The 22,209-nt window shown below is 33.8% G+C and overlaps 1 protein-coding gene across 8 annotated transcripts in view; it reads right to left on the bottom strand.

Annotated features, from left to right (window-relative positions):
* The window catches only part of PPFIA2 (PTPRF interacting protein alpha 2), a 432,283-nt gene that overhangs the window by 134,168 nt on the left and 275,906 nt on the right, over positions 1–22,209 (bottom strand). For 7 of the 8 annotated variants that reach the window (XM_069491029.1, XM_069491033.1, XM_069491031.1 and 4 more), the window contains one exon: positions 21,151–21,225. The exons of the other annotated variant lie outside the window; for it this stretch is intronic. In XM_069491029.1, coding sequence (XP_069347130.1) covers positions 21,151–21,225 — 75 coding nt within the window. The remainder of the gene's footprint in view (positions 1–21,150; positions 21,226–22,209) is intronic. 8 annotated transcript variants of the gene reach the window in all.

The raw sequence follows: 22,209 nt of genomic DNA on the forward strand, positions 1-22,209 counted from the left end.
GGTTGTTTAATATTCCTGTGGCCAAGAGCATCTGGAAGAAAATGAAGACATGATAGGACTAGCAAAGCTAAAATTCTTCAACTAAAAATCAGATATCTGTGTGCTTCTTTCTGACTTATTGCTTTGCTTTGATTCTTTTTTTTTTTTTTTTTTTTTTGAGACAGAGTCTCACTCTGTTGCCCAGGCTAGAGTGAGTGCCGTGGCGTCAGCCTAGCTCACAGCAACCTCAAACTCCTGAGCTCAAGCGATCCTCCTGTCTCAGCCTCCCGAGTAGCTGGGACTACAGGCATGAGCCACCATGCCCGGCTAATTTTTTCTATATATATTTTTAGCTGTCCATATAATTTCTTTCTATTTTTAGTAGAGATGGGGTCTCGCTCTTGCTCAGGCTGGTCTCGAACTCCGGAGCTCAAACGATCCGCCCACCTCGGCCTCCCAGAGTGCTAGGATTACAGGCGTGAGCCACCATGCCCGGCCTGCTTTGATTCTTATTTGTGTTTCCTGATTGCTCATCAAGTTTCTGAGAAGCTGACCCATTGCTTTTAGGCACTCTCAAACCCACTCTATTTGCAATCCATTCTTCCATGTTTCATTCTTGCCCTGGCCTCTGTCAGGTTGTTTTTTGGCTCTCGTAAGTCTGACAAGTTCTGACCCCAAACTGTGGACTACTCATGGTCTTGGTGACCCTTCTTCCAGTCTGCAGAATTCCTAGCCTTCATTCCTTTTTCTGCCGGACTCTATCTGGAATGCTACTATGGCTTGAAATAGACCCTCTCCTAGCTCCTTTACTTTCAACCACTGTTTTCCTTTGACGTAGTGGAGAGATTCATTCTTTTCACAAATATTTGTTGAGCACTGATGACTTACCAGGCATTAGGGAAATGCATCAGGGGAAAAGGCAGAAATCTTTGCCCTAGTGGAAATTTCATTCTCATGGGGAAAAATTATTAAAAAATAAATAGAGCACATTTTAAAGGGTGATAATTGCAATGAGAAAAATAAAGCAATGGAAGGATGCTGTGAGGTAAAATTTAATTATGAATTGGGTGATTTCTGGGTACGGACCTAAAGACAAGAAGGGACAAGCAATGTGGATATTGAAACCACACTTCAATAACGGAGTATGAGGCGAGAACTAGGGTAAAGGCCTAGCTAAAAATAATGCTAATAATTAGTTGCTGTCCCCCTGTTTGCGTTACTGTAATTGCCACTCCAGAGCCACATTAACTGGTGTCCATAAAGATTCTTAACTTTTTTCCTATAGCTGGTGTCCATAAAGATTTTTAACTTTCTCCATATATAACATCACCTTTTTGAAACTCAAAGGTAGTTTTTAAACTATCTTCCAGGCTCCACATTCTAGTGGATTGATTGGTCCACCCAGACCAGTGGCCCATACCAAGAAACTGACACAACCGGAATTGTGACCCCAGGGACTGGAGGAAGGGACAGGAAGATGATTTCTATATCCCTATAATTTTACCCCAGTTAACAAACCTAATTGCCTAATCCCTTGCCTACCAAACTATTCTTAAAAACCCTGTCTTCCAAATTCTCGGGGAGGCAGATTTGAGAAATTTCTCTCCTCTCCCTGTCCAGCGCTACGCAGAAGAAACTCTTTCTCTGCCATAAAACCTGTTGACTAAGCACATTGGCGTCTTGGGCAGCGGGCAAATGAATCTGGTTGGGTGACAACAATATCTGGGAGAACCTTCCAGGTCGAGGGTGCAGAAAATGTAAATAATTATTAAAGACAAATATTTGAGATGAATGAAAACATTCCAGTGAGTTCTTCAAATGACAGAAAATGTCCTCCCTAAAAGAGAGCTAAAAAATCAGTTCAAGTTGATGCCCTGGAAACTTAAGAAAAGCATGTGATCATTGAGAAAAAGTGTTATTGGGAGAAAAAAACAAAGATTTTTTAATATCTTTATATTCCCAAATTTTAGGATTTATCAAGGGTTTAAGATGTATTATTTCATTTATTCAATATTCATTGATCACTGTTACTAAATATCAGACACTGCTGGGGAAAATGCAGGCAAGTTCCTTCTCTTATGGAGATTACATTCTAGTAATAGACCAAAAAAAAAAAAAAGAAAAAAGAAAGAAAGCAGAAGACTACAACAAAATAACAATAATAAATAACAGTAATACATTGAGCTCTTACAACATGCCAGAAACTGTGCTAAGCACATTATATAAATGTACTTGTTTTCATCAATTGTTCATCTATATTATAGAGACAAGTAATTCTGTACAAGTAGTTTATTTAGGAGGTGATTCCTGGAAGCATAGCATTCCTTAAATATGCCTGAAAGGCTGAGGATGAGTCCTGGATTTGTTGCTGGTTATATGGTTTTGTACATGCTATTTAATCTCAAGTTCATGTTCCTCTTCTATTAAATGGGAAGATAGTAATACCTACCCTATAGTGTACTTGTTCTGTAAAATATTTACTTAAATATGAGTTGCATTAAATACTCATTATGTAATGACAATGACCAATGAATTGACCTCCACTCACCTCTTCAGTTTTATCTTCTTGTTTATATTTTGTGCTCTAGTTTACTGAAGGGCTTGCATTACACACAAAGTGCCATTTGGCTGTAAGTTTTTATAATCACCTGGGTTGCCTTTCTTTCTCTTTGACTGTCTCTTAGTCATCTTTTAGGTCTTTGGGATGAATTCAAGGGATCATATCCTCCCAGGGAGTTAAGTTATGTAATTCCTTAGCATTCTGCAATAACTCACTCCATACAATTTCTATCACAATTGTTTGTTAGTTTTCTGACTGCCCATTTTGATACTGAGTACCTTGAGACCAGAAATGATATGTAATTCATTATTTATTCCCAGATCTTAGAACTCTAGCTGACAAACAGGAGGCACTCCAGAAATATTTGTGAAATGCCAAATGATGGAAGACCGTGTGAGTGGAAAAACCTACATGGTGTTGCAAATATTGGATGGAAAAGTATACAGAATTTTAACATAGAGAAGAAAATTAGTTATCCACGTAGAAGACTATATGAATGTGAAGGCTTTTCAGATGCTCATATTACATGCTTCAAGGTTAAAAAGGAACCCTGGAGGAGGTCACTGGGGAAATAAAGAATAGGAAATACTGACATAGCTTTGTAGGATAGTCACAGCCCTGAAGTAAGGAGGCACATAGAGTAGAAGACATAGGCAACAATAAAGGAGACTAGCAGCAGAATCATGGAAAGGCAGTTTAATAAAAGTCATTAAGAGATGTTATATAAATATAAAGTTATGGGAAATTTCATCGTGTCTTAAAAATGTATTAAGACAAATATTTGCAAGTATATTGCAGCTTAGGCAATATGTTTCTTATGCATTGAAACACACTGTGTTTATATGCTTTAGACTTAGAATGAATTGGTGTTAGATGGAAAAATGGAATTCTAAGAGTATCTAAGAATTAATTTCTGCCAATAGAATTCTTAAGGTAGAAAAAGAAAAGCAATATAAATTAATTTAATTTTCACTTGATTTTCCTCTTTTTCATCTTTTTAAAAATATTAATATATAAGACATTTTCATGAAGTTATATAACAAAGACAAATTAGAAATAGGAGTTTAGAAATTAAATTCCTAATGAAGATCTACTAGCAATAATCATAGCTGTTGTGTGTTGAACATGTATTATATGTCCCATATGGTATAAAGGAATTTACATGTATTATCTCATTGAATCTTTCCAGTAACCTTTTAAATTGGGTATTACTATTTCTATTTAATAAATGAGAAAGCTAGCATAAAGGGAATAAGTAATATGACACAGACATGTTTCCAATCCAGGTCTGATTCCTTTAAAATTTATGTTTTTTAAGTATTATACTATAATGTCTTTTGGTAATCAATGAAATGATTCACTGCATACATGATCCAAACATTTATCTAAGTCAGGACTATAAGTCTGTGGTCTGATAGCAAGGGAATTTACCTGCCCCATCTTGGCAAACAGTTTACAAAATGTCTTCAAAAACAGTTAGAAGATATCTTCAATTATTCCCAGGAATAAAAATCATGCTGTTTACATTGTTTATTATTTTTATTTATAACTTTTATGTGGCATAGGCATTTAAACTTACCCTGAAAATTTCCTGACTACTTTTTAAAACAAATTATATTCACATAAAATCTCTCATGCTAATTCTACTGGGATCCTCATTTTATTCTTATGTTTTAAAATTAATATTTGCCTTTACCTGTTTAACAACAACTCCCAGACAGTGCCCACATCTAATTAACAAAGGTTCTTTTCATCTATTTTTATCTCAGATTCAATTAGCAATTCCAAGAATGAGACTTACAGAAGTCTCACTACACCAACGTGTAATTTGCTTCTACACAGATGCTTATTCTAATTCTAGTTGAATTCTATGTTTAAATTCTACTGAGGTTGCAACACACACACAAACAACAGCAACAACAACAAAGTAACTGAATAGAACAGTAGGGATTTATAATTTACATTTAAGCAACTCTCTAGCCACAACAGTTTGAATTTGTGTTGTTCTTTATTAATTGGGAAACCATAAGATTGAGACACCTTAGTCAAACTCAGTTAAGGACTTTAAGCCAGTAACTATCTCACTTTCTACCTCTGCCTTTGGAAGTAAGATTTATAAGCATCACTGAAAGACATTAAAACTAATGTAATGCAACTCCCTGTAGTTCGTGTAGTTTGATCAGCTTGCATGTAACATTTATTTCAAACGTTTTTCATTGAGCACCGACAGATTTTGAAAACTTGTGAAACTGAACTGTTCCAGTGAATGATCAAATCGCTTTGACATGAGAATCAGAGGTTTGCATTGTGAGAATTTACCTGGAGACAGATTAAAAAATAGTTATTTAGTTAACAATTTAATGAATAAATTCACTTATCCTAATGAATGAACAAATAGCTTTGAGGTAAGAAGAACAGTTTCATTTGGTGATTGTTTAGAATGTTTGTCACTTTTTCCAACTATTTTATGTTATAAAAAAAGAAGAAAAAAATTTTTACCACTTATACTACTTCAACTTAGTCAATAAATATTTACTGAATGAATGAGAACATTCTACATTCCTTTATTTTTAAATTCCCCACTCCAATTTTGATGTACTAGTCCTCTCAATTTCTATGTGAATGAATTGCCTAAGTGCTAACATTTAAATGAAAATCACCAGTAAGTTTCTGGTGACCCTTTAATGGGAAATACATTATACGAAAAGCACATGAATTTGGCTATTTCCAAATTTTATATCTGGACTGATTTTGCTTATATCTAAATACACAAGGCTACTTTGTATAATCATGGAATTCAAGCTAAGTTTCTAATGGTAAAAAAAAAAAAAAAACTATTAAAAATAATATTAAAGATTTAAAAAAATTCCTAAAACAAGAACTGAAATGCAAAACTGTTATTTTTAGTTTTATGTTTAAGACAAAATGGTTCCAATAGCAATAACATTTCCAATGTATTCTTAGGTAGACTTATTTTTGTGCAGGGGATGCTTATGATACCCATTTTAACTTAGAACTATAATTTTCTAATTATATAGTAGTATATAGTAATTTCAACAATAGCTATATGTTTAACACTGTTATTGATATGTAATTCTAATAAAAATTATAACTTTGTACTAATCCATCTCTATCATGTTCTACTAATCAGTATTTTAGTCATTACTTTTTCTGATACTTCATTACTCTTTATATACATTCATTTTCACCATTCATATACTTCCTGTTAGGCTCAAAGAATTCACCCCCAAACTTCCATCTAAACCTCCTATAAAACCCGCCACACTCCCCTTCCTAGGGGTGTATTAGGCACATAGCCTTTGCTTGACCCCTGGGGAGATAAAAGAATGAAATGCAAAAGGGGAACTTACTTTCCTTATCCCTCCTGGTTGTTTGAAAAGAACTTATTTACTCCTCCCAGAAAAACTCTTTATAAAATCAAAGGCTCTCCCCTTTTCTCTTGTGGACACCTTTTTTGGCCTCCACCCATCTCTGCACCCAGATGCTCAAAATAAACAGCATTTTGCTACAAATGAGTCTTCACGGATATCTCTCTCTCTCTCTCTCTCTCTCTCTCTCTCTCGGCTCTGGAACTAACAGCTCCCCAATATTTAAAAGGATTATAATATAAAATGCTGGCATTTTCTTTAAAGTCATGTAAAATGCTACAGAAATATAAAACAATTTAAAGTGGTCAGAAGACTTAGTGGACATTTTTAAGGTGCAAGACTACTATCGTAGTAGGTTACCAGCTGAGAGTGCCATAAGATGGAACAGTAAGAATAAAAATGACCAAGGAAGCTGTTAATGTGGTAAAGTACTAGAATTAATTCAAATAATAAAGGCAAAACAAAGTCCTAAGCAGTTTTCAAAAGTGTCAGTGGTAGGAAAACACATTCTTAACAACTTATATTTATCACTGCAGGAAAGCAACTCTCAATTTAAAATATATACAAGCAAATCAATGAGGAAGGGTGAAGAGTATCCATTAAGGTAAACAGATGACACTGAGAAGTGCAACATCAAGTGTAAAACAACTGCAATTTAATTCAGTGTTGAGTGCTCAGAATGTTGGCAGTAAATTCGTTGAAAGTTTTAAATTTCATGAATAAGATATGCTATACTCTCCGTAACCCAGGAAGATGCCATTGCTAAGAACTTCTCATCTCCCTGAAGAAGACAGCAGAATCCTATTTTAAAAAGGAAATAGGTAACTTACAATGAAAACAGCAAATAGAATTTATTGAAATTATTGATTATTATAAAGTACTTCTTGGTCCAGAATGGATGATTTCTGTATCTTACTCATAATCATGCTTACTCCCCATAATCTATCCCACTAGGTGCCCTGCCTTCCAAAGTCAAGGGTATCAAAATAGGCTAATTTGGCTTGGCTCTCAGCAAAAGGCAGAAAGGACTACCAACTGCAATAATGAACTCTCCCCTACTCCAGTCAAAAAGGAAACCAAAAACGAAGAGACAGAGTTATGCTGAGAAGAGAGTCAAAGCAAACTAAATAATGCAATGGGTCCATGTATGATCACTTTACAAAGCAGGAAGTCTGCTGTCTTTAAAAGTCTCAGTAAATTCATTTTTATTAATAAATGAAATTTGTTAAGATATGAATAAAAGTTTCTATTTTATTTACTTTATGTATGCTAAGAAATATTGAAATACTTTGAGCAAATACTGGTTACAATATTAAATTTAAAAAGATAGATATACACAAACTTAAATTGTGTCTTTGTTTTCTGTTTATTCAAGTGTGCTCCATTTGCTGTCAGGAATATTTGAATAGCTTAGAATGAATATTCTGCTTTAATCTAAACACACTATAATTCCATCAACAAGTATTTGAATCTTTTAAAATGTCACATTAAAATTAATCTCTCTAAGATGGATTTATTGATTTCTATATTCCTCTTCTAACATCATGAAATTTGACCTCCTCAGCCAGGCAGCGTTATCCCTGTTAAGTATACATGTGTTTTTTCTTTTCTGGGTTTTATTTTCCCTATCAGGGCAGAAGTGACAAAATTATAGGCTGTGTCCTGGAACTATTCTTTTAGTTCTATTATGGTAAGGGAGAGAGCCTTAAGGAAAAGAAAAGCATTTCAAAGTGCTTGATAAGTACTTGAGAAAATGTAGAAGGCAGAAACAATATCCATTAGTCATTCTTGCACATAAAAAAGCAAGCCAGGGCAATACAAAGAATTTATCCATTTAGTTTCTTCCTTAGAAATAACAGCAGCATACTAAACCTATTATTCTGAATAATTTCCTTTAAAATAATCCATTTACTTGAGTTCTAATGGTAATTATCATGTGTTATATTCATCTGCATGTGTTTCAATTTTATTTTTATGTGATTTTTAAATGTATACATATCAAAATATGTCAGTATGAGAAGAGAGCAAAACTTCTGTGGTCTATACTTTTATTTTTATGGGTAAAGAAAATGAAGTTTACAGAGATTGTCATAAATCTCTTCCTATCCCTGACAAATTGCTACCTAGTCAACCCCATTGTGGGCAAAACACTCTACCTCTCTGGATCTCAGTTCACTTTCTTTGAAAGGAATTGGACTATGTCATGTCTAACAAAATAGCATTGACATTATCAATATCAACAATAATATTTACTGAAAAATTATTTATGTCAGGCACAGTTTTAAGTTCTTTGCATATATTAACTCATTTAAACCTCACAACAACCTTATGAGATATTATTATCATGGGTGACCTAATTGAGGCTAAGAGGATTAAGAAATTGCCTATAGTTACAAAGCTAGTGAAGGAGCTCAGGAAAATTTCACCTCAAAGTATGACTCCTTGGTATTTTGAATTAAAGGCCCTTAGAGATTAACAGATTTTTGGAAGAGGCTTTCCCTCTATCTGCAAATAACCAGATGGACCTATCAAAAGAACAAATGACTTCCTTTCCCCTCCCTGTTATCTCACTATATTGCAGGAAAGAAAATCAAGAATGCAAGCAGGCCTGGCCCAAATAATTTTAAATATAATACCTGTCTCTCAGGTTAATCTACAAGCCAATCCATTTCCCCCATCCATTCATTGTCTCCAGTATCTATTCATCCTCCCTAGCAACCATTTATTGTCCCCAAATAGAATTAGCTATACTCCTCATCTCCCTGACCCATCTAAAAGACAGATATAAAAATATCTGGATCCCACTGGGATATTGAGTAATCACTCTGTGATTCTTTCCATGAACAGGGTAAATAAACCTCTCTCTCTTATTAATCTGCCTTAATTGTAATAGCAATCCGACTTTAGTCAAGTTTAGAAAGTGCTTATCTCATTCAAATATCATGACTTCTTGGAAAGATAAGCAGGTCCAAAATTTATCAATATATACTCTGTTTCACAGATGAGAAAACTGAGGCACAGGAAAGTTAAATAAATTGCCAGGTGTTACAGAATTAGTAAATGATAGATCCAGGACTCAAACTCGAATCTTCTGACTTGAGGTTTTTTGTTTGTTTGTTTGTTTGTTTTCCTTCACTTTGTACCTTGTCTCTCACTAAATTTCAATATTTCATTTAAATTCCTTTAAAAAATCAGAAATCTTTCTCAAATTATTACCTATAAAATTACCAAGAATACAGACAGGTAAAATAAAATGGGTCAACTTAGGATGCTTATGATCAAAGAATTAATATCAAACATGACATTGCTATTAGTAGTGACAGAAAAAATACGCAGTTCAAAACCTCCCTGTGCAAAGACGAAACAACCATGTCTGCTACCACAAGGAAAACAAATCTTACGCTTTCATCAAAGAAAAGATTTTAATCAAAACAGGAGAGAGTCTGAAAAGATTTGCAAACAGAATTCAAATGTCTCATATCTAACAGGCGACACTTTTAACTTCTATTTTAGATAATTGCTTCACACATGTCTTGGGAATAGTAAAAATAATGGAAGTAGCAAAAAGAAATTTTGTTCTCTCTCTTTTCCTTGTTGGGGTTTAATATATGTTGTCATAAGACACCTTGACTTCCTTTTATTTGGGAAAGATTCTCTGTACTGTAACAACACAATTATCAACGCCAAGGGAGACGTTTTCTATTGATGATAATAAGTTGGGTAATTTAGGGGAGTTTCTACACTTACCTTTACAATACAATATCATCATTAGGGATAATGTAGAAGCATAATAAGAAATCATAGGTCTTTGTAAATAACTATTGGTTTGATAATGCTGAAACTTTGAATTTAACTATATAAATTTAAGAAGGACATTGTTCAACCATCATTCAACTTTTCTATGAAATAAAATCAATGAAGAACTATACAGTTTTTTAAGCCAAAATGGCCGATTTTAATAGAAAGAATAGGTTCCCCATAAGTGGGTCTATTGGAAACTCGTAACAATGCACAGGCAAGCTAAAAACATAATATCAGAGTTTTACTTCATCTTCAAGGGATTTAAGTTCAGACCTGCAAAAATGTCATTGCCCTATGCAAACACTGTTGTCATTAAACAAATACTATTTTCTGGCAAGTTTAGCCACGATGACTTGCTTCATTTGTTCATGAAACAAAACCTTTTTATCTGACTGTCTGTTAGAATGTTAATTCAGAGTTGGTCATGGAACTTACTAATATGACTACTGATAGTGAAAATAAGCTAATCAGTTGAATTAGGATATGTGGTACGCATGAACATGCAGGAAATTGGAAAGTCATTATGAGACTTATTTTTATAAAGCAGTGATAGACATACATAATTAAATCTGCTTTTTATCTCACAGAAATGGGAAAGAGATAGAATTAAAAGACACAAAAGCAAATAATTTGCAAAGGGTCTATCAAGAGAAAGGATTCTCAGTTTTAGGAGTCTGAAATAATTTAACTTAAGAACTTTTACAGTGGTCTCTTTTTCTACCTCTGGAGTTTTCTACTCATAAATATGGAAGTTTTAATTTGAAGAGAAAACTGACTTAGTCATTTCTTTAATTTTGCAAGTAAATGATCCTATAAATTCAGATAAGTATTTCTATTATTTGTCCTAAGATAAATTTCTTAGTAAGTATTGCTCAACAAATCTCCCACTTTTCTCCATGTTTTTCTGGATCATTTTCAACTATTTAAGTTTCCTTTAAACTATTCAAATATAGCTGAGTTTCTCACGGATTTCAGAAGTTTCCTGATCTTTACCCCTGTCAAGTTTTAGGGAAACATTTTGCCTCTGATTTTATTCTAAGTGGCCAAAATCATCAGAGACAAGTTTAGTTTCATAATTGTATCTCTTCCTTTTGAATTATGATAAATAAAATAACTTCATAGATTTAGAAAAGAAAATATCATGGGAGAATACATGTTGTTTCAGTAGGTAAGAGCTGTGGAAAACTGGTTTGTATTTAATTTGCTGGGACAACTTAATGAGAACCTTGGTTGAGTCTACCATTCCCTACTAAAATTTTTTTTGCTTAGTCTTATTGGCTTCTTGCTATATTCCATATCATCTTGTTTGCAGTCTCCTTAGCTCGTAGAAAGTAACTCTGTTCTCACTTCTCTTGCAGATAACCCTGTTTCTTTGGGTAGAATCACTGATAAAATTCCAAGTCCTCCTTCCTCTCCAAATCAAAATCTTCATTCATCACTGTATGTTGTATTTTCCTTCTTTTGTTTCTCAGAGGAAGGAATACTACTACTTGCAACTGATCTCGAAACCATGCTTATCCTCCACTCTGCTGCCATCAATACTCTTTTTTCCTTTGCTTCTTTCTTTCTTTCCATTGGCTATAAGCATTTTCAATTCTCCCCAATTCTAAAAAGGTTATTTCTTAAAATTGCTCTGACTTATTCAGCTTATAGCCTCCCCTCTCCTTTGTCACTAAGCCTCTCAGAAAAGTATTACTCACTTTCTCCCATTTTTAAATATATAATTGACTCATACATTCTATTCATCACAGTTAGTCTCTTTCCATTATAGTTTATTGAAACTGTCTTTGCAAACATTTCCAGTGACCTTTTATTAATTGTAAATTTAATCATCTCATAATAATCATCTCATAATCCTCCATGCCTGCATAAAACATTTGACACTGTTGACCAACTTCAACCTCTGTGCTTAAAACATACTCACTCTCTCTCTCTCCCCCTGCCCTGCCCTTCTTCCTCTCTCCTTTTTGTTCTCTTGCTATGTTGATATCTCTAGCTCTCTTTTGGTTCATCAACTCTGACTTGCTTAAATCTCAGGGTCTCACATCTCTTCTTCCTTCTACCCAGCCTCTTCTTTGCTTTTTTTAAGGTAGCTTCTACCTTTGCCTGTATCTATTCAATTTTTGCACTTTTCCTTTCATTCCCATGCATTCAACATAGTATTGGTTCTTCACCCAACTCAAAGGAGTGTTGTGATAATTACACGGAATAATGTAGGGGAAGCAATGTCCATGATCCATGGGTCTATAAACTCCTAAGATGTGAGTTCTGTCACCAGCTCTGCTTATCATCTTAATCCAATATTCTTTGGAATGTGAATGGTACTTGATTTTTCCCTAGAAAAATATTCTTCAGAGATAAGGTAGATGAGGTGAAATGAAATGTTTATTTCCTTAAGAAAATTCTAACTGAACGTTGGTAAATTCAGTGGTTGGAATAAGCGTACGTAGAGTAAAAGCAATATAAAAGTTATAGTTCAGCCTACAACTAAACTTGCCAGTTCTTTTTATGTATAATGCAATCATGTAGAAAAGCTTTTAAAATAAGCACGCCTGTATATTCACTGCAAATTAGTCTGTCAATTGAATTTTTACAGGAGCTTCTGAATAATCCATTTTGTCTGCTTTAATTAAATAATTTTAAAAGTATACGGGCCAAAGGAGAACACATTGTTAGGACGTAATCTATTTATTCCTCTTTGTACTTTACTTTAATGTACATTTTTTTGTGGTTTTCCAATTTTAAGCACTAACAAAAATACCCTGCAACAAATAAAGACTTTATTGTGTTTTCTGTGTCTAAATAATCTGGCCTCACTTTTTTAGGACAATGGCTTGGAAAATGTATTCAGTGTTAACAATACAATCTGCCTATGTGGGGCCATTCAAAGAGGCCTAAAATTTCAATAAATGTTCATTATGTATATATTTACAATATTTTGTTTGATTCTTACATGTTTATTTGTATTTGCCACTACTACAAGAACATAAGAAATGACAGACTGAGTAATAACCTGTGTTCTACACAGTTATATTTTTTTCTAACACTGGTCCCTTGATTCTTTCAAGGAATCATAGTGATTCTTTTAAATCTAAGCTTTAAACACATTACCTTTATCATAATATACACTTTTTTTCTTTATTGAGACAGGGTCAGACTCTGTTGCCTGGGTTAGAATGCAGTACTGTCATCATAGCTCACTGCAACCTCAAACTCCTGTTCTCAATCAAGCTTCCTGCCTCAGCCTCCTGAGAAGCCGGGGTTACAGGGATGAGCCACCATTTCCAGCCCAAACTATACATTTTTTACCTTTAACTTTATAGGTACAATTTGTCCTCAAAATTAAAGTTTCTTCATATCTTTCCTCCCTAAAACCTCTTTGTGGGCTCACAGTGTCTATAAGATGACTAGCCACCCCTCACTCAGATCTGCCTCTCTCTGTAGCCTGGTCCCTATCCCTAACTGTGGTTCCTCCCTTTTCTTGCTCCAGATCTATTTCGTAAGCTCTTTATAGTCACCCTTCAAATTCTAGGTTTTTGTTTTCTCTAGGGAGGCTTTTGTAACACCATTTGTTCGTTCTAGTTCATACCCAAACAATTAATTACACCCTTTTGTAATACTACTAAATCTTGTACCCACCGTAATTGTAAATATAATATATATAACAATATAATACAATGTGACTAATGTGAAAATGCACCTATTGTAGTAAAACATACATAACATAAAATTTATCATTTTAAGCATTTTTAAGTGTACTATTCAAGCACCATTAAGTGGCATTAAATACATTCACATTATTATGTAACTATTACTCCCATCCATCTCTAGGACTTTATTCATCTTCCCAGACTTTTTCAGAGATGGGGTTGACATGTTGCCCAAGCTGTTCTTAAACTTTTGAGTTCAAGTGATCCCTCCCACCTTAGCCTCCCAAGTAGCTGGGACTTCAGGGGCACACCAGTGTGCTCACCTTTTTATTACTTTTTAACACGTCTATCTCCCATACCAGATTGAGAACGAACTATATCTTTATTATATGAGTTTTATGAATATATTTATACCCAGTACTTAATGCAATGCCTGGCAAACAGAAGATGCCCAATAAACGTTTGTTGAAGAAGTATGATGACCAAAATCACATATCAAATCAGTATGTTAGCCAAATCAAATTATGTCAACTTTCTAGCTCTATGCCACCTCAACCCCACACTTTACTGAAAACAAAACAAAACAAAACAGAACAAAAATACTAAAAGCATACTTTCAGTGGTTTTCACTTTACCAAAAAACAAAAATAAAAAAAAATACGCACAAAAACAAAATATTACTTTTAGTGCTTTCTCATCTCACAATTATAAAATCCAAAATTTTAGCATGGCATTCAGGGCCCTCCAGCGTCTGAGTCCTATCAACCTCTTCACTTTTATCTTCTTTATCTTTTCACATCCTGACTCTTACCAACACAACCTCATTCATTATTCTTGAAACAAGCAGTTCCAGGTCTTCTTTATCATACTCTCTGTTCAGCCTGAAATGTTTTCCCACAGTTCTGAAGTCCAATCATCGTCTTTTTTTTTCTCTTTTTTCTTTTTTTCCACTGACTTATATTTTTTGGAAAATCATAGTCTTTTTTCAAGGGTATGCTCAAAGGCTGTCTCTTTTTAAGGTGAAGCCTTTTCTGATCCTTTGGTTCAGAATAAACATCTTTCTTCTCTCTTCCATTCTGCACTTTGTGCTTCTAATTTGCATTTGTTTAGTTTTGTACTAAATTATATCTTAGTTATATGTTTACATGTCTGTCTCCACTAGGAAAAAGTTTCCATGAAAATGTACATAATGCCTCATTTATTTTTTTTCTTTCCATTTTTTCCCTTTTAGAGACTTTCAAAATTTCCTGCACATGGAAGGTGCTCAATAGTTACACATCAAAAGGACAAACACCTTGTTCATTTAATACATATGATCAACATATTGCTGTTTACTGAGCATTCTTAAGATTGTACAAACTATCCATTAAGGGAAGAGTCAAGGAATGATGTGAAAACACTGGTCAGAATGAACTGTATATAATGCAGTTTGACAAATATATATTGATCATAAGGTTCATATCATTGTACTGAGTGAAATATACACAAATGAGAAAGATATAGTCTATTTTCTCAGGTCTAACTAATGACCTAGGCTTAGACAAGTATATAATTAATCCTAATACTTGTTGAATAGCCCTCACATGTCGAAGCAAAGAGCTTTAGCAATTTAAACTAGGGAGCAGTGACTACTGGCAAAGAATCATAAATAATTTCATTAAAGAGGTGACGTCTGAGCTTGAGTTTAAAAATGGGGAAGTATGATTTCAATGGGTGGGTTGGTGTTGCGGGGACATCACAGGAGAATTTTTATCATAAGATTTAGAGTCAGGAAAAACTTTAGCTGCTTTAAAAAACAATGCATGCTATAATATTATTATAATAAGACTCAGTCAGGGATGTAGGGGTATTGGGAGTTAAAGTTGAATTTGTAGGTTAGGACCCTTGAAGAAGTTTTTGATGGTATGTTACAGGTTTGTGTGATATATGTGATTATATTATTAACACACATTAATAGGAAATATTACATTATGCTATTTATATATGAATATGATATATATTACATATAAGTATATATTTAAGAGTAGACGATTAGGTTAAGTATGAAATGTCCGGTTTCCTTAAGTATTGACAGTTGATATCTCTGACATTTCACTTTGACATCTGTTGTTTTAGGTTTATTGTGAATGTACATCCTCAGCCTTTCCAACACACATTTTGGCTTGTGATTATCTTTCAAATACTTTTTAGAGCAATTTTTGTGAAACCATGGGTAAGTCAAAAATTTGTGTTATTTTTGAATATGAGTTCCGTTGTGCAACCAATGCAGCACATACATCTCGAAATACCAACGAAGTGTTTGGGAAGGATGTGACTAATGAATGCACAGTACGTGAATGGTTTGAGAAGTTCTGTTCTGGTGATTTAATCTTGAAAATGAGCCACGTGGGCGACTCGAGACCAAGGTGGAGAATGATGAGCTGAAAGCTGTAGTGGAAGTGAATCCATCTCAACCTACGCGTGAATTAGCAGCAAGGTTTGAAGTTACTATTCCAGCAATATTGGACCATTTGAAACAAATCAGCACGGTAAAGAAGCTGGATAGATGGGTTCTGCATAAATTAAACAAGCATCAGAGGAGAAATCATCTCAAAGCTTGCCTTTGCTGTGACGACAGAAAAGCAAACCATTTCTATACCATATTGTTATGTGTGATCAAAAATGGATTCTTTTGACAATTGCAAGTGTAGGGCACAATGGTTGCATAAAGACAAAGGGCCAAAAGACAGTCCAAAAGTGAATATTTATCAAAAAAAGCTAATGGCGTCTGTTTGGTGGTGCAGCATTGGTATTATCCACCACAGCTTCATGAAACCTGGTCAATCAATTACAGCAGATGTGCACTGCAACCAACTGGATGAAATGATGAGGATGCTTGTGATGAGGCAGCCAAGATTGGTCAATAGAGACAGGCCAATCCTTCTGAAAGACAATGCTCGACCATATGTCACACAAACAACGTTGCTCAAACTACAGCAGCTGGACATGGAAACTCTCTGTCATTTACCATATTCACCAGACCTTGCACCAACTGACTACCACTTCTTCTAGGCTTTGGACTACGTCTCGCAAGGAAAAATATTCAATTCTCTACAAGCTGTGGATAACGCCTTTTGTGTTACATTGGCACTCACTCTCCAGGCTTCTTTACTGCTGGCATAAATAAGCTACTGTTAAGATGGCAAAACTGTGTTGATAGTTGAGGTGTATACTTTTTGATTACATGCTCTGCTTCTTGTTTGAGATATAATAAACTACAGTTTTGATTCGAAATCGGACAATTCATATTTAATGACCTAAATATAAAATATTACAAAAATAATCAATATAATTGAGGCTTTGCTTAGCAAGTTTAATCTTGCAGGATTATAGACCAGAAAGAGATAGGAGATAAAAACAGATAAAAGCCTATTGTAATATTCTAGGTGATAATTAATGAAGATCTGAACTACTGCAATTTTAATACATATGGGAAAAGATGAGAGCAAACGGATGTGGGGAACATTGTAGACGCAGTTAAATGTATGAGCTGAAACCGCCCGAAAGCAAAGTGTTAAGACAAATTGAAAGATGGGCACCTATTCAAGCAGGAGAGAATAGTGGTATGTTAGGAAAAATAATCTGTCTGGTTTCATCTGTAAAGTAATAGTAGTACCTAATTTCCAGTATTATTGTGCTGACATATACACATTTAACACAGTGTCTAGAGATTTAAAGCACTCAGTAAATATTAACTGTTATTAAGTGGCCAATAAAATGATCTAGTACTAATATCATATGGGAAATGATATTTGATTCTAAAATATCTTTAATATTTTAGTTTGTAAGAATAATGAAAAGTTGTAAAAAATTCAAACATTACAGAAATATATAGTGTATAGACTGGCGAACAGCAGAGACAATAACAACTTCAGTACTTTTATGTAAAACCTTTTTTCCATTCCTGCAATAATGTATTATTATTATTTATATTTGTAAAAAATGGAGATAATTCTATGCAACTTCACCCTTTTTATATAGAAGGATATTTTGGAGATTTTTCTAGAAAAGAAGATGTGTTACAGTAATTTCATGCTCTTTTCAATGAGGCTACTTAATTTATTATATTAATATGCCATATAAAATCTAAGGGGACATAAGGAAAACTAGGTGGAGATTCAGGCCCACCACAGCATATGGTGCTTTTGTGTAAATAAGAAAACGTTCTCCCTTATAGGTGGTTATAACCCGCTGGTGTTTATCTAGATTAACAAACCCTGAGATGAAAATTTCAATTTCCGTACACACATCCTCTCCTGCCACTTTGCCCCCTGCTGGACACTTGTGGTAAAGAATAATCTATACAGTCATTAAGGGATATTTGAAATCTTTTGTGGAGCTCAAAAGAGAGTATAAACTTCAAGCTATAGATTTTGGTTTCTTTTCCACAGGTGTCACGGTTGAAGTCCTGGATGACTAAGATTAGATAAGGAATGAATGAGAGCTCCATGGAAGAGATTATATAAAGAAAAGATTAAAGAGTGATAACTCCAAACACATCAGTGAGAATGGGACTAGGGAAGAGAGAAACAGAGATACAGAAAGAAAATAATGATATAGAAATGATAGAATAAACTCTATTAAAATGATATAATGATGACAGAATAAACTCTATCATCTTTTCAGACTCTACATATGCATGTATATGTATGAATATATCAAGCTATCACTCACAATCTAAACTTCTGAAAGTTTGCTTTTTCTTTTATAAAATACTTCCTTCAATTATTTACTTTAATATTCAAACTTCAGCTAGCTCTTCTTTCTAAATCTGCTGACAGTATGAATTTTTCTAAACTTTTTTGTGAGGTTTCTAGATATATCTTGTTATCAATATGTGATGCTTTACTTATAGAGATTTCTTGTACCGATTGCTATTACAACAGAGAATCAAGAACTCAAACTGTTTCTTCTGATTTTTTTTTACCTTTTACTTTGAAGTACCAATTTTGTTATAAAGGTAAAGAAAAAGTTGACCTTTTTTCTACTTACTCTCTTAAAAGGATCACTAATTATTTACAAACAATTTATTATTAGAATATGAAGGTAACTTTTTTTGCTGGGCTTGTGAATTTCTAAATAGGAATTCTAGTTAAGCTGTATGGACATAAATTATAATCAACCACAAAAATAAAATATATTAAAGTTAATAATGAGCACAACAATTACTTATACAAATGATTTTTGCTTATACAAATAATTTAAACAAAACTCAAAACATTCAAAAAGCCTGCAGTAGATATAGAGGAAAGTTAATAATTTAAAATTTATTTTCTTTATGTAAAAGCAATCAAATTCACCATACTGCATATAAGAAACTACAATATTATTTGAGGGCTAAAATCATATAACAGAAAGCTGTCATAAATCTTTCCTCTACTTTTATTCTTCAGTGTTGTCTTGTATTATGTATAATTGAACCATTTAGTTGCTATTTCTGGAGAAAATTTTTGGAGCCTCATTTGAATTTATTGGACATTTTTATTTCAGCATAAATATTTTAGCAAAGTGATCTCATCACACCTTTTTTTGATGACAAATAGAAATCTATCACTACCATATTAAACAATGCTTTTATATTAGTAGTCATCAACCGTTTTATGTGTTTACCCTTATCAATAAAATATTTTGAAGGATGTATCCAAAATAAATGTATATTTTAACATACACTAAAATCAAAATTAACAATGATAAAATACGAAATGAATACTCATTTAACATTTTCTTTCTGATCGTTCCAGGAATGAGTAAACCTCAGGCTGTAGATAATTGATCTACTTCTTCTTCTCATTACCCATTATCCCAAAGGTTCTTTTCTTCTGTGATGACTGAGAGGTATCTCAGAGGTATCTCTTCTTTTTTTCTTATTTTTTTTCAAAGCATCCATTTGTGTCCAGCCGCTGTGGCTGATGCCTGTAATCCTAGCACTCTGGGAAGCTGAGGTGGGAGGACTGCTTGAGGTCAGGAGTTTGAGCCCAGCCCGAGCAAGCATGAGACCCCATCTCTACTAAAAAAAAATAGAAAAAGCTATCCAGGTGACTAAAAATAGAAAAAATTAGCTTGGGCATGGTGGTGCTCATCTGTAGTCTCAGCTACTCTGGAGGCTGAGGCAGGAGGATCTCATGAGCCCAGGAGTTTGAGGTTGCTGTGAGCTAGGCTGATGCCACAGCACTCTAGCCTGGCAACAGAGCTAGACTCTGTCTCAAAAAACAACAAATAAACAAAAAAAAAAAAATCCAGTTTGCTACACTATATGTAGTCACCAAAAAGCTTTCTTTCTTTTTTTGAAATGGCTATGTCACCATTTATGCTTTTAACACTGCTAGCTTTTAATTCACATGGAACTTAGCCATCCAGGTATTGAAAATCCATTATTTCTAAGTTTAAATTGTTAAGGCTGGATCAAATAAAAGCATATATAAACTCATTTAATTAACTTAGCTTATTTTAAAGACAAAGGAGTTTGTACTGACAAGACTTTTTGAGTGGTTTAAAGATGTGTATTTGTATGTATAATGTGTGTGTAAATATTATCTTGTTAGAAATCCCTTTATAAGACTTATCATTATTGACATTAGCCTCCCACATCTTTTAAAAATTATTTTTATTTATTTATTTATTTTTATTGATGCATAATATACATAGTTTTGGGGTATATGTGATAATTTATACATTCATATGATATATAAAGATCAAATCAGGGTAATTGGGATAGCCATCACCTTAAATATTTATCTTTAATTTATGCCAAGAACATTAAAATTATTCACTTGTAGCTATTTTGACATGTACAATAGATTAATGTTAACTATAGCCACTCTACTGATCTATTGAACATTCGGTCTTATTTCTTCTATCTACCTGTGTATTTATGGCCATTAATCAACCTCTCATCATCCCCTCTTTTGCCTCTCTTGATTACTTAAAAGTAGGAAGATTTTTCTGAATTATTTTAGTATATGCAGTATTATTAATAATAATACCAATATTACAGTACTGGAATAAACTTCTGGGAAAAATAGCCCTATAAGTGTCAGAGAGAGAGAAGATGGGGCTAGGGTTATTTTAGTGGCTAACACAGATTTAATTTCTTTTGTGTGTGTGTGTGTGTGTGTGTGTGTGTTTGTGTGTGTATCAGGTCTAACTATCCAAGTTCATTTGTGCACTAAAAACTAAGAGAAGTAAAATCTTCTAAAGAGAAAATAACTTTTTAAATCTTAAAGAGGTGATTTAAAGTACTTTCTTAGTGTCATGAATGACAGCAAAAGAAGTGGATCCAATGATGCCATTAATCATGGGCACAATGTTTTTAGGCGATAAGAACAGGCAGAACCTGAGGGGAAATATGCACATATATATCTCCAAAGTGCTACCTTTTATTTGTAACATTTTCTAAGTTTAACAGATATTTGACATGTTTTCCAATTTTTGGAGTTGAGTTTTCATTCTCTAAAGGACTGGCATTCTGACTGCAGTCTTTCTAAATCCCCATCACACTAGCTCACCTGTCACTAGCTCTTGACTATTTTCCTTTGGTCACCTAGTATCAGATATGAATAACCAAAAATCAGAAAACAGGACTCTGACAACTAGTTTCAACAGGCCTTGTTCAGTGGCATATACAGAATGTGATTTATTTTTTGTGACAGTTTTAAGAAAAGTGATGTGAAACACGAGGGACAGAATGTTAGCAATGTTGCACCTCGAAAGAGGAGAAAGTGTGGTATGTTACCTCCTGATTAGCAGCAGCTAGTTCTTCTTCCAGTGCAGAGACTCTTTCTAAAGAAACCCTCAGTCGCTCCCTTACCTAGAAGAAAAATCAAAATATGTGCAGTAATATTCATCCCATACATATTAAACTGTGCTGAGTCCATCATTAACATCATCAGAGACAGTTAACTTGGCAAATTATTAAGGTATTTATAGCCCTAAGTGCTCAGAATAACAAACTTGGCAAGAATACTATGAATACATTGTCACCTCATGTTATCACTGCATCAAGGGATTTCCTTGTAAGCAAATTCTTTTGGAGGCTCACTGATACAACTTTGGGTGGGGTTGAGGATTGATTTGTCTTGTTCTGAATTCTGATTCATAGTAAATGGAGACAAATTTCAAAAGTATATTATGAGTTCATCTGGAAAATAGTTACTGGTTAAGTATGAAAAATAGGCAAGGAAAAATACCCTTTCTATTTCTTTAATATAATAAGCGAATTTTCAGCTGGCATTTAGTACCTAACTTCAAAAGTGATTTATCCAAAAGCAAAGGATTCTTAGAACCTGAAAAATCTTCATTGCTCCTGTGTTATATTAATTAGAGGTCTGTGTTGTTTTTGAGGGATTGCAAAGTATTTAATTATTCTGGAATTCTCAACTACCTTCCCAATACTAATGGTTAAACCATTATATTATGTAGAACTAAGAACTGCACATTTTAGTTAAAAAGTAATTATGACTTACACATTTCATACAGAAGTGAAACTCACTGATGTATTTCTTTGATTCTTGCTTTCTTAGAGTTTCTAAAATTGTTTTAGTTTTTATATGTTTAGATCTATAGATATGTCCTATATCAGTGGTCCCCGACATTTTTGGCACCAGGGACTGGCTTCATGGAGATAATTTTTACACAGATGGGGGTGGGGGAGACTGGGAGGATGATTTTGGGATGATTAAAGTGCATTACATCTTCTGTATAGCCACACTTCTCTGCTAATGATGATCTATATTTGCAGCCACTCCCTAGCACTAGCATCAGTGTCTCAGCTACACTTCAGATCACCAGGCAT

This window comes from Eulemur rufifrons, chromosome 16, assembly GCF_041146395.1.
Source record: "Eulemur rufifrons isolate Redbay chromosome 16, OSU_ERuf_1, whole genome shotgun sequence".
NCBI classification, from domain to species: Eukaryota; Metazoa; Chordata; class Mammalia; order Primates; family Lemuridae; genus Eulemur; species Eulemur rufifrons.